The sequence below is a fragment of the Microtus pennsylvanicus genome, chromosome 3 (genome assembly GCF_037038515.1).
Source record: "Microtus pennsylvanicus isolate mMicPen1 chromosome 3, mMicPen1.hap1, whole genome shotgun sequence".
NCBI lineage: Eukaryota > Metazoa > Chordata > Mammalia > Rodentia > Cricetidae > Microtus > Microtus pennsylvanicus.
Genome location: NC_134581.1, coordinates 55,928,945 through 55,941,229, shown reverse-complemented (window position 1 = coordinate 55,941,229; position 12,285 = coordinate 55,928,945). Strand labels below are relative to the sequence as shown.

The window sequence follows — 12,285 nt, the reverse complement described above, 5'->3', positions numbered from 1 at the left end:
ACTGTGGCTACTGGGAGAGAACACCTGATGCTCTACCACAACTCAACCTTGTATTTGCTTGTATATTCTTGAACATCTCTGATATTCTTTGGACAGCTGTTCCTTAAAGAGGGGGCTAACATTGTAGCCACCCTCCTTTCTTCAAGGAGAGCAAAGGAAATCCTTGACTATTAAGTGTTAAACTAGGTCAACACGGCCTGCTATAGGTTTTTAAGGGTATGAGTTTCTTTGGCACTTTTAGAATGGCTTGCTTCTGCCATACCATTCAGGAACGTATAAAAGGTGGGCACATAGGCATGATCTGTAAATTCAACTTGGGAACTTAATGTGGAGGAAGGATCCTAGTATCAGTGGTTTTGTCTTTGGTGTCACAAATGTGGGCAGGTTAGGTGAAATCAGACTATATTTTAGTAAGTATTTGCCAACTACCTTACCTGGTACTGTTTTCAATTAAAGACCAAGTATATCTGGTTTAAGAACACATATCAGACAGTTCACAACCACCTTGAAACCCCAGCTCCAGGTGATTCAATACCTCTGGCATCTGCGGGCACCTGTACTCATGTGTACTCAGACTATATATGTGTATGTCTATAAAAGTAGAAATCAATCTAAAACAAAGGATAAAACGCAGAAAACAAAATTCCCAAAGACAAAAAAAACACCAAGGTCGGTGGGGTAACTGTAAGTTAGTCATTCCTGTCCCAGTTTGGAAAGGCCACTTTCCAATAGCAATCCACTCACGTTTATGTCCTGCCTGTGGCTAGGGCTCAGAACCATGCATTCTGGGAACCTAAAAAAAAAAAAGCTAACAGCAAAATTAAGAAAGAAGTCCTCAGGGCTGAAAAACACTGGCAACATTTTCAGGAACAAAGCTCTACTTCCCCACGCCCTTCAAATGAGTGACTGAGTAACCTGGCTGAGGCTGGGAATGACTGTTCTTCCCGGAAAGTAAACTAATTAAGTAACCCAGCTACTTGTCTTTTTCTCCCTGGCCCCCATCAGAGCAAAGAGGTGAGAAACCCTATCTCCAACTCCATTCTAAAACCAAGGGAAAGGGAAATCAGAATTCTCTGCATCTGGAACCCTCCAGCTAAGGACTGGTCTAGTTTCATTCCTTACCCTGTGCCTCTAGAGCCTGGCACTTCACCTACGGAGATCAAAGGTGGCATCCTGAAAGACAGGTGCAGACTAAAAGGAAAGAAAAAAAAAAGGTGTTGCAGTCCATCTGATGTGATGAGCCCGTTCAAAACTATGTAGAATAGATTAAATCCAGAATAATTTGTTAGGAGTAAACTATTTTCTGGGTAAAGGAAGAAAAAGGCAGGGGGAGGAGGAAGCCACCAGCTGTCTAAGGAAACCTTACCCTGAATTTTCTTTCCTTCTGTTTCTATGCAGGCACTTGTGGAATGGATAGACGTCAGAACACATACATTATGGACAAAGGCTTCAAAGGTAGAGTATCTAATCCTGATGTCCTGTTACCGATCTGAAACGGCAAGAAATACTGCCTGGGAGAAAACTGTAGACTTATGCCCCTTAAAAAAACAAAAAAAGCTAAAAAGATCACAGGACCAGAGTCACTGAGTGGCTCTGCCCAGGAGGAGTAATCCTAATAATAACGAATTCATCTTTCCAGTGCAGTTGCACCTGCTCAGCAAACACTTGTGGGTTTGTTATAGATGCCAACTAAATGTCTGCGGAAATGTAGACTGTCATTATCCAACCAATTAGTACGAGCTAAATTGATTATAAATCTGAAATAAAGTCAATCTACCTGCCCCAGAGGCCTTCTGTTGTACTGGCAAGGACCACCATCCTGCACCTGCTGCCTTTCTGGGGCACAAGGAATACAAATGATGCCCAGTGTTAACAGCCCCTACCCTCGGGAGATCTCTGCGCACAAGAGCAGGGAAGCCAAGACAGACCCCTACGCCACAAGAACTACATACAAGGTGGACCCATCCCTCTAGGAAGTCTACAGGTGAAGCCAAAAATCAAAGACCAAGTCCAGCCCCTCCACCCCATTAGGTCCTAGGTTTAAATGCTGAAACATGTGAGCTAGGCAGAGTGCCTCGGAATTCTGTCACTTATTAACCATGTGTTTCCTAAGGTTGTTTCTTCATCTGCAAGGTTGGGATATTTATGCCTGTCCTGTTGACTCATGCCTGTCTTATTATCTAACAAGGTTATCTTGGGTGTCCAATAAAATCGGATGGGAAGTGCTTTTGTATATTATAAAAGTGGTACCAACGTGATGTCTCTGGGAATGTCTCAGTCAAACTGAAAGAGCAGTAACAGAAGTCAGAGAGGATCCCACTGATATTCTACATCTACCCCTGCACCAGAATCACCCCACAAATGTTCAAATTGCAGGTTTATACCCACATCAGATGCAGTAGATGGAGAGCGGGGTCCCTGCAACTGAGAGGAGTATCTCAGGCTATCCTTAATGTAATTTATTATCCAACTATATTTGTCTAAACTGCCCCAGATTTCCGATCTTTCAAATCTAGCATGGCCATCTCCTAATCAAGGAGAAAGGAGAGCAACTTGTGTACAACTCTAGGAAAGCTGGCTATCAGAAGTAAATGAGCAAAACTCGAGAGGTGGTGTGTTCTACAAGAAAGAGAACAGCAGGGCTAACCATTTAGGTGCAAAGCCCAGGAGACCTGTTTGAGGAGGGAGAGGACAAGTTCCAATCCAGCCTATAGGCAGCATTATCCTTGGAGTTTGATTATGGCAAGTTTCTGAGGATTCTGGCTTAAATAATCGCCATTTCGGGATGTATGGATGCCAACAGAAGAGTCATAATGCCACTTGTTCACTATGACCCAAAATCTGTTTCTCAATGTGGAATGGGGACTGGAGGGCTCTCCCAGGGCCTCTGAGGCTCTGAGAAGCTGCATGACTCAATGGAGAACAGCTCATCCAGGCCCTGAGACTAGCACACCTTCACTATACACCTTGTCATCCTGTGCATGGTGATTAGGGTAACTACTTTTAAACTCAAAACCATAAATGTAAAACAAAGCCAATGAAAGCCAGTCTCTACCTGGGCATCATTGCATTCCTGTCTCCTGGAGTCATCTGAGTGCATGGGAGGCTCTCTCAGGCAAGCAGCCAGACTGTTTCACAACTGGCTCTAATCAGCCTTCAGAGAGAGAAAGAGCTGTGTAGGCAAATGTATATGTTGGGGGCCAACATGGCACAACAGAGTTCAAAAGGAGGCCAGTGAAATATCTGTGTAGAGCTTAAATATTAGTGTAAGAAATGCTACAAAACTCATGGAACAAATCCTACCTACTAGCTAAATTTCCCGAACATCTGTGACCAGCTACTTCTTATCACTTATTTAACTATTTCCTAAAGCAATAAGCGGCAAGCCAAACCCACAGGACTAATTAAGAGTCTAGAGGTTCTCTAAACTTGATGTGTTTGTGTGGCGGGGGGGGGGGGGGGGAATGAAACATTTGGCTTCCAGTTTTGTCGTATGGTGCTCACTAGACACAGCAGTCCATGTGGGTCTTGGCCTCTTTAAAAGGACAGCTGTAACAGCACCATTGCTAAGGCCTCCCAACTCTGACATTCTAACAGTCCTAATTCAGGTAACATCTACCTTTTTCTCTAACTGGGAACTCCACTCACCGTCACCCTGGGAGACTGAAGGAGACTGCTTACACAGCTAAGCACCTGTCTTACCTTTTTCTGCAGCATAATGACTGTACAATAAACTGTCACATGTCCAATTCTTTGTCTGTCATGCATTCAGAGTCTGACAGAAAAAAATCCACTTCTACCTTCTGTCTGGGAATTCTTGACCTGTACTGCCATTCCCACAACCTGTGCTCCCTTGCCACCCACTCCTTCAAGTAACTTTGGGTTTTCAGACATTCAGAAGCCCACTGAACTCCTGACAACTCTTGTGGTTGGCCAGTTTTCTGGATCTTAGACACCACTCTGTCCCCACCCCCACTTCACCCCTTCCCATATCCTATCTCTCACTGAAGTGAAGAACTTAACCCCAGGAACAGAAGCAGCAGTGTGACCTCCTATTGATAGCAGTGGCTCAGAGGTGACCAACAGATACTTAGTGCCTGAGTTTCTACATACATTTGAGTAACTTGGGCTTTAAATTAATATCAGGTCTTAATAGATTCAGAACATATTCACAGAGCAACTTTGAGAAGTTGTTTCCTCTTTATACTTGTGCTTCCTCAAAAAATGAAGATGTTCATTCCAGAAACCCATCTTGACTGTGATAATATGCATGACTGCACATGGTCCAGGAGGAAACAAGGAGAGTAAATGTCAGGGCACTTGGAAGACTGCATGCTTCCCCTTTCTTTGCACAGTGCCCTGACAAGTAGGCAGTGGGGTGGGAGTAGGGCTGAAGGGATGAGGAAGTATCCTAGCCCAGCTGGTTACTCTTCCCCACACCCTGCCATCAGAGCAGGCAGGTGGATGACTCAACAAGAGAAAGGCTTGGCTTCCTGAGTTTTCTAGCTTGCCTTACCCTATCTCCTCCAGTTCCCAGCAGAGACGGGTTAGCTCAGCACCCTCCCCAACCATCACTCTTCATGGAATTCTCCAGCCTGTCTTGGCCTGCAAACCTTGTATAGAAGAGCCTAACCCCCTTCTCCCCTCCCCCAGCTCCAATTTAGCTCATGAGAAGGAATATACTGAAATGGATAAAAGCTAGCATTTTCTTCATCAAACACTGAGAGCAACCCACTGTTTCACTTTCTGTGAACATACAGCTGAGTGAGGCTCTAAGGCCCCTGCACTACTCTATCTTAGCCACTCAGTCACTAAGCTTCAAGCTTAGCCTTTCCTCTCAGCAGGCCTTGGTATGTCCAGGAAGGATAAACTGAAGCAGCTGTGAAGACCTTGCACTCCAGGTAAACTAGATATGCTGATGGAAAAAACATCTTGTCAGATAAAACAGTGGGAGTCCTAAGCACTAAGTATTAGACTAACAAACTTTGAGCTTTGGTTTCCTCATTTCTAAATAGTAATAACAGTCTCTTCCTGCCCCGCCTCTCACCAAGTTTCTTTCTTTCTGTTTGATTTGAGACAAGGTCTCACTATAAAGCCCTGGGTGGCCTGGAACTTGATGCGTGAACCAGGCTAGGCTTAAACTCAGATCTGCTAGCTTTTTCCTCCCAAATGTTGGGATTACAGGTGTGCCAAATCACACTCAGTTTCAAAACCTAACTGGAATGAAGGTCACTCTTCAACTGCTACATAAAATAAGCTATCCCTCAATTCCACATAATACACAACCAAGACAGTGGTGATAGGTAATGAACAGCTTTCAACAAGAAGCCCTGAACCTCTCTCCCTGCTTGGTGAGTTCAGACCAACCATACTGGACTGATTCAGGTTCTCAGGCTTACACCACTCCCCTGTACTGAGAAAGTACTGAGAGGCAAACTAAGATGATAGCTTGAGGCAAGTCACAGTCTAGAACCCAGGCCGTGGTTCTCCACGTGGGTAGGCTTCCACCAGCAGAAGTACCTATTTACCTACCCTTCAGTCCTAGCTAGAACTGCCTGACTGCCCATTATCTAGCAAGAATTATCTAGCTCATTATCAACCAAGGTCAGTCTTAGACCAACCGGACTAAAGCCAACTTCCCTCCCAACTTGTGAGCGGAGCTGCAAGGAAAAGTGCTTTGAATTTCCACTGTACTGAGTGGGACCCTGAGGAGTTTACTTCCTCACTCAGTCTCATCTTCTTCACAAGCCCTGAGGCAGGAGCAGGGACTTAGTTACCGGCTCTACTGCGTCCCAGCATTGTGAATACACTTCTACACAAAACCAAGAAAATGCTACCTGCTAAAACAAGAGCTGCCAACATTCAGAGTAAACCCTTCGGCATCAGACCTGCTGTATACCAGACCATTCATGGTGGTGCCCACCTGCACATCCAGTTCCCCTTGGGACACAGCTTTCGCTTTTTAACAGTTTCAGTAAAATCACAGCTGGGGACAGGGAGCTTAAATAAGAGCTCCAAATGGAAACGGTGGTGGTTCTAGTGAGAAGACTCCCAGAAATTTCACCAGCTGACTGCCACAGACAGAGGTGAGAAGCCTCTTAGGTTACTCTTTTTTTTTTAAAACTTTTTTTTAATATTTATTTATTTATTATGTATACAATATTCTGTCTGTATGCCTGAAGGCCAGAAGAGGGCGCCAGACCCCATTACAGATGGTTGTGAGCCACCATGTGGTTGCTGGGAATTGAACTCAGGACCTCTGGAAGAGCAGGCAATGCTCTTAACCACTGAGCCATCTCTCCAGCCCCTCTTAGGTTACTCTTGACTGTCAAGCTCTGGCCACTCAGGGTTATTTCTAGACACCTTACATGCCAGTGCCTCATGGAAAAGGGTGACAACCGTCAGACTAGTTTACTGAGCAGACAGAGCATCACCCCAAAGGGAAGGAGAGTAGGGGTGGAAGTAAGCTTTTCTCTGTGACTCTCAGTCACTAAGGGGTCTTCTTCCTCCAGGGGAGCTGTCACCTCATCCCATTTTTATTAGACGTCATTCTGCACCTCGTGCAGCTGAGTTCTAATGATAGAGCAGGATATGACTGAAACAGGCGCCAGTCAACATTCTCAAGGACCAGGAAGTTGGGCCTAGACTATACTTTGAGTTTGCTAAGACACGGGGACCCTCTCAAAGGCCAGCTTGAAACTGAGGGCTTTTTATACCTGTCACACTTCAGTTATCCCACTCTAAGGATGAGCTCCTCAAAGACCAGGATGCCACTATTTGCTGAAGGCACATAAATGCTGCTACTGCTGTGCTGCTTCTGAATCCAAGTTTCTAGTCATTATCACAGGAAACATGGGGCCAAGAAATCTTAGAGCACAGATTAAGGTCTTGGCTCTGCAGTGCTATTTACTAGGCTCATGACCCTGGCCAAGTTAACTGTCTCTCTCTGGGCTTCCATCCTGTAATATACCAGCTAGCATTTGTATAAACTAAATGATACATGTAAACAAATACTGTGAATAACATGTTTCTGTGGGAAAAGAATGCCTGAGAAAGCATACCTTAAGACACTGAATAAGATTTAATCTTCCACTGGGCGGTGGTGGCACATGCCTTTAATCCCAGTGCTGGAGAGGCACGAGTGGGGGGTGGATCTCTGAGTTCAAGGCCAGCCTGGTCTAACAGAGCTAGTTCAGGAAAGCCAGGCTGTTACAAAGAGAAACTGTCTTGAGAAAAAAATAATAATAATCTTCCAATATCATAGTCTGTCCCAGCCTCAGGCACACAAACTTGATTGTAGTCTGTTTCTGGTATTTAAATGAATCCTTATGTCCTTGTTTCTCCTAAGAAATCTCTCTTGCCTTGCAGATTACATGAAAGAATCTGCGTGCAGTTCTAGTACTTGTTCCTTGAACAGCAGTGAAAACCCTTATGCTACAATTAAGGATCCACCCATCCTCACCTGCAAGCTTCCAGAAAGCAGCTATGTAGAAATGAAGTCACCTGTGCACATGGGGTCTCCGTACACAGATGTGCCATCCTTGTCGACATCTAATAAAAATATATATGAAGTTGGTAGGTGTCTCACATAAGTAACTTAGCAAAACCAGGGCAACAGTGCAGCATCCCAAGTGAAAACTAACTCTCCTCCACTCACTCTCTCCACAACACACCCTTCTGTTTGGCTGCATTTGAAGGAACCCAAGGAGAAACTCCATCCCAGAACTTCCCTCTCCTTTAATGCAGGAAAACAAAATCTTTTGCCACTCTGCTTACAAATTACAACTGATAAGCAGTAGAAACAGCAAGGTTGGGGAACCAGTATACAACACTTCCACTGATTGTTGGTGCAAATCCAAGTTTGAAAAAGAAAACCATTAGAACTGCTGTTTACAAGTTTCCAAATCACTCCCTTACACCTCCCCTATTCAACTGTGATCCTAGAGGTACTCATAAGACCCACACCTCTAGGATGTCCTAAATCTCTTGTTGAACAGAGGCAGGGATTCTGACCCTTGGGTTTTCTATCTCTAGAGAAAGCCGGTCGTAATCACCACGCATTTATCAGATTTATACATCCATAGTTCCTCTCCCCAACAAGTTAAATAGAACTTTCAAATCTCCCACCAAGGCAACAAAGCTAATCTGTTCTCTGAACTCATTTTTCACTATATTCCTTAGAGCCCACAATCAGTGTGGTCCAAGAAGGCCGAGGTCATAACTCCAGCTATATACAGAATCCATACGACCTACCTAGGAACAGCCATATTCCTGGTCACTATGACCTCCTCCCAGTAAGACAGAGCCCTGCCAATGGGCCCTCCCAGGACAAGCAGTAAGAGGGATAAACTTCTCTCTTAAGTGTGCTCTGCTGACTATTCTCTGACTCTGAAAGAAGAAATTCCGTGACTTGAAATATCAGTACAGATTGATCCTGGATTGAAAGAAGCACTTCCAAATGGGATTGGGGTAACTGTTCAAGGAGTCTGTTCACAAAGGCAAATCATATCACCTTCAGCCCTAAGTGCCCTGGATATGATTTTTAAAACATTTAAGATATCGCTACTCATCAACATCAGCTAAATTCAGATAAAAGATATGTATTTAATATTCTGAAACAACGCTTACAATGCATGTGGCTTAGGTTTTGCAAACTTTCCTAGGAGAAGAAGGGGACTGGGGAATGGAGAGGGGCACTTTAGAGCACCTGAAACGTGTATGTGCTGTTGATTATTGTTACCATCTGCTTCAGTATCGAAGGGAACTGGTGCGTGGATATGAACTGTTCTAATATTAATAGTAAAATCTGTGTACATACAGGTATGGTCCATCAAAGTATAACAGCCATAATCAGAGTTTAAAATATAGCATACTTCTGACAACTTGCATTTTCAAAAATAAGAATTTAATAAAGACAGAGTCACTTTCTTCTGTCCCATCAGTGATAGGAGGCAAAACAGAAAGGGGAGAAAAGAGTAATTATTTCAAAAGTGCAGCAGTTTCATTCAGTCTAGAATGGTTTCTATGCCTGCTTTACCAAGTCTTGTCAAGAATAATGAAGGCCAGTCCTGGCCTGGCTGCACTGCATTAATACGCCTAACACTGAGTCATTCTGTGTGTACCAGAGAACTAAGCTGCTACTTTAAGATAGTAGTCACAGGGCTGGGAATGTAGCCCTGAGGAAGAACGCTTGGTGGTGAGTGGGGCCCTGGGGTAGATCACCAGCATCATAGAAAAGGTGTAGGCTGATAAGAATTGTTTCCCTAGAAACCATCCAAATGGCCCATTCAATTTACTTAGTTGGAGTCCCTTGACTTGTTTTCAAGCAGTTCTTCATAGATAACACTTGATGTAGGATGGACCCTAAAAGTGTACAAGAAATTATACAAATGTGGGCATGGCAAGCTTAAGTAGCTTAACATACATTATGCTTTTTGATGGAACTAAATGAAATATATGTAAAAAAAAAAAAGATTTTAAAAGCCCATCACCTACTGAAATGGGCAAACACGTATTCCATTAGTTGGTGCTTTAAACCTTTATTCAGATAAGTCATAACTTCCTCTGCACGGTGTGATAGCAGGTAAACCGAAGCATGGACAATTCTGGATGTGGCTAATTCCTATAGGAAAAGGGCAAACTGGAAGTTAATGGCCACCCTTGTGCCGCCCAAGCTCTTCATAAGGAATAAGGGTCTAGCCAGTGAAAATTACCTAAACAGGGTTCACAGAAAGAAAACTGCAAAGCTGGATACTGCTACAGAAAGTGGGGTTGATACTAACTAGAAGTCAGCTTAGCTTGGAACCCCTTAGTTTGGGTAAGAATCAGCAAAAGCAAGAAAATATAAGCAAATCTCCCTCCTCACTTCACTCAAGGAATAAGCCAATCTTAGCAATAGAGGAACATAAACATGAATGCTGCATGTGTGCATGGAAGCGAGAGATCAGCAATAGTAAACTTCCCAAAAAGCCTTATTAAAATAGGAACACTAGAAAATTACTTTGTAGACCTAAGTTAATATTTCTCATATATATGTATAAAGAAATAGAGTTAAGAGACTCACCTCAGTATTTCAGGGCCACAAGTGCTCAATTATCTTTGTGAAGCAAGGATGAAGAAGCATGGCAAAATCCAATCAGCAAGGAGAAATGGCATCTCAATCCCAGGCTTTATCTTCTTCCCTTATCCTGCATGTACAATAACTGCTACCTGGCAAACTGCAATCATGCAAATTCCAAGTCTCACTTCTTTCTTACCAACTACCCTCTGCACAAAAGTATTCAGCAAGAGGTGAGATGACTGGAGCACCAAGTCAAGAGATGCTGGCACCACTCTTTTTAAGTCACTTGCCCTCTTTGGGCTCTTTTATTTCCCACACATGAAAGAAGAGACACGTTAGTGGGAGGAGAGCTCTAACAACTCTCCAACTGTAGTACTCTACAACATTTCAAGCAACATCACTCAAAACAGGCAATACAGAGGAGGAGGGAAAGGGCAGAGATGTGATTGACTATGGCGACAAGAGCAGCTTTCACATAGCTAAGAGTTAGCACTAGGACATTTCGATCATACAGAGCTACTGTTAGGAATTTCTGTCTAACAATCACAAGTAAGTCTGCAGTCAGCCTAAACACGTGCACTGCACATTCTATCAATGACTGGAAAGAGCTGCTCAATTATATTTCAAAATGAAAACTTCAATCCAGTAAATTAATATGTATACAAGTCAGAAAAATAAAGAACAAAGTTACTGTACAATAGTGTGAGAGACTATGAAATGGCAATACTTTTTTAAACCACAGATTTGTAATATATTTGTTCACTGTGCAGAGGGACTGTACCTCAAACAAAATAAAATGGACTTCTCAAACTAACAAGAATGCCTATTGTTTTACACACTGAAAATCTATAATCTACATTTTATGTTTAAGACAGAATTAACCTACATTTGGTATAGTTACTTTAAACAGATGGAAGAATGAAAATTATCACAATAGATGCTTGAAAAATTAAGCGAAAGGTTATTTTTTTAAGTAACAAATGGGACTACTTAACTCATGTTAAGTATTTTAAAATCCTACTCACACCAGTATTGGATTTCTGTTTTCCCAAGGACATGTACCCAAAGGCAACTGTTACAGCTTATGTTATGCTCCAGTGGCAAAAGGGCAAGTGCCAGGCCTACCTAATTTATGTAAATCCAATGGATAGCTTTTGATTATTAGAATTTAGCGTGTGCACCTGCTTTAGGACATTTTAAACAAAAATCTTCTGATATAGCTGGGTTTAAATATATATTAAAAGTGTTTAAAGATATATGAAATATATACTTAAAGAAAAGCTGTAGGACAGTCATGATGATTCATGACTATAATCCCAGCACTTAGGAGGCTGAAGCAGGAGGACTGTCAAGAAGATTAACAGGCCAGCCTCTCAAAATATGCAAATAAAGGCCAGGCATGGTGCTGTACTGTTGTAATCCCAGTATTCAGAAGGCTAAGGCAGTAAAGTTTCAAGTTGAAGCAGCTTGGGCTACACAGTGAGTTCAAGAGTAGCCTAGGCTAGAAGATTCTATCTCAAAAACAAACAGCAGCAGGATTTTTTTTAAAAAATAACACATTATTTAAATGAGCAAAGAGATCAGTGATGGAGCATTTGCCTAGCATGCATGAAGGTCTAGGTTCCAGTCCCATCATCACAAAAGCTTAAAAGAAAATACAGATGCCAAAAAATAGCTTACTGGGCTGGCAATATGATGACCTGACTTCAATGCCTAGGGCCCCTAAGGTACAAGTTGTCCTCTGACCTCCACATGCTACTGTGGATGTGTGAATACACACACACTTACGCACATGCATACACACCAAACAAACAAATAGACACAAATTTAAAAAATAAATTCTGGAATGAGTTCATTAAGTTTAAATTTGCTCCTCAAGCTAAGTCAATTCAAAATATTACAACTTGTTAGTTCACAAGGCTTATGTGGTACTTAAAAGTTATTTTAGGCTAGGTATGGTAACACACTCCCACAATCCTAGCCCTTCAGGCGGCTGAGCTAGAAGGGCTGGAATTCAAAGCCAGTCTAATCAAGTTAGTGAAACTTGTAAAAGTAAAGCAAATGTGTCAAAGTAAAGCTAATAGCTGGGGATGTTAACTCTGCCGAAGAACGCTTGCCTAAAATGTGTGAAATCCCAAGTTTAGTCACCAATACCACCACCACACCACACACAAAGTTATTTCAATTCAGTATAATGTTTAACCAAAAATAATATATCTGCCACT

General features: G+C 42.6%; 1 protein-coding gene across 20 annotated transcripts in view; it reads left to right on the top strand.

The window, feature by feature from the left end:
- The window catches only part of Megf11 (multiple EGF like domains 11), a 332,420-nt gene extending 321,540 nt beyond the window's left edge, over positions 1 to 10,880 (top strand). For 4 of the 20 annotated variants that reach the window (XM_075965518.1, XM_075965516.1, XM_075965527.1 and 1 more), the window contains one exon: positions 1,399 to 1,705. In XM_075965518.1, the coding sequence (XP_075821633.1) occupies positions 1,399 to 1,587 (189 nt within the window). In that variant the 3' untranslated portion in view covers positions 1,588 to 1,705. Of the gene's footprint in view, positions 1 to 1,398; positions 1,706 to 1,786; positions 2,239 to 7,368; positions 7,744 to 8,181 lie in introns of those variants that run through there. The other 16 variants (XM_075965512.1, XM_075965519.1, XM_075965511.1 and 13 more) reach the window with 11 other exon arrangements.
- The last annotated feature ends 1,405 nt before the right edge of the window (positions 10,881 to 12,285 follow it).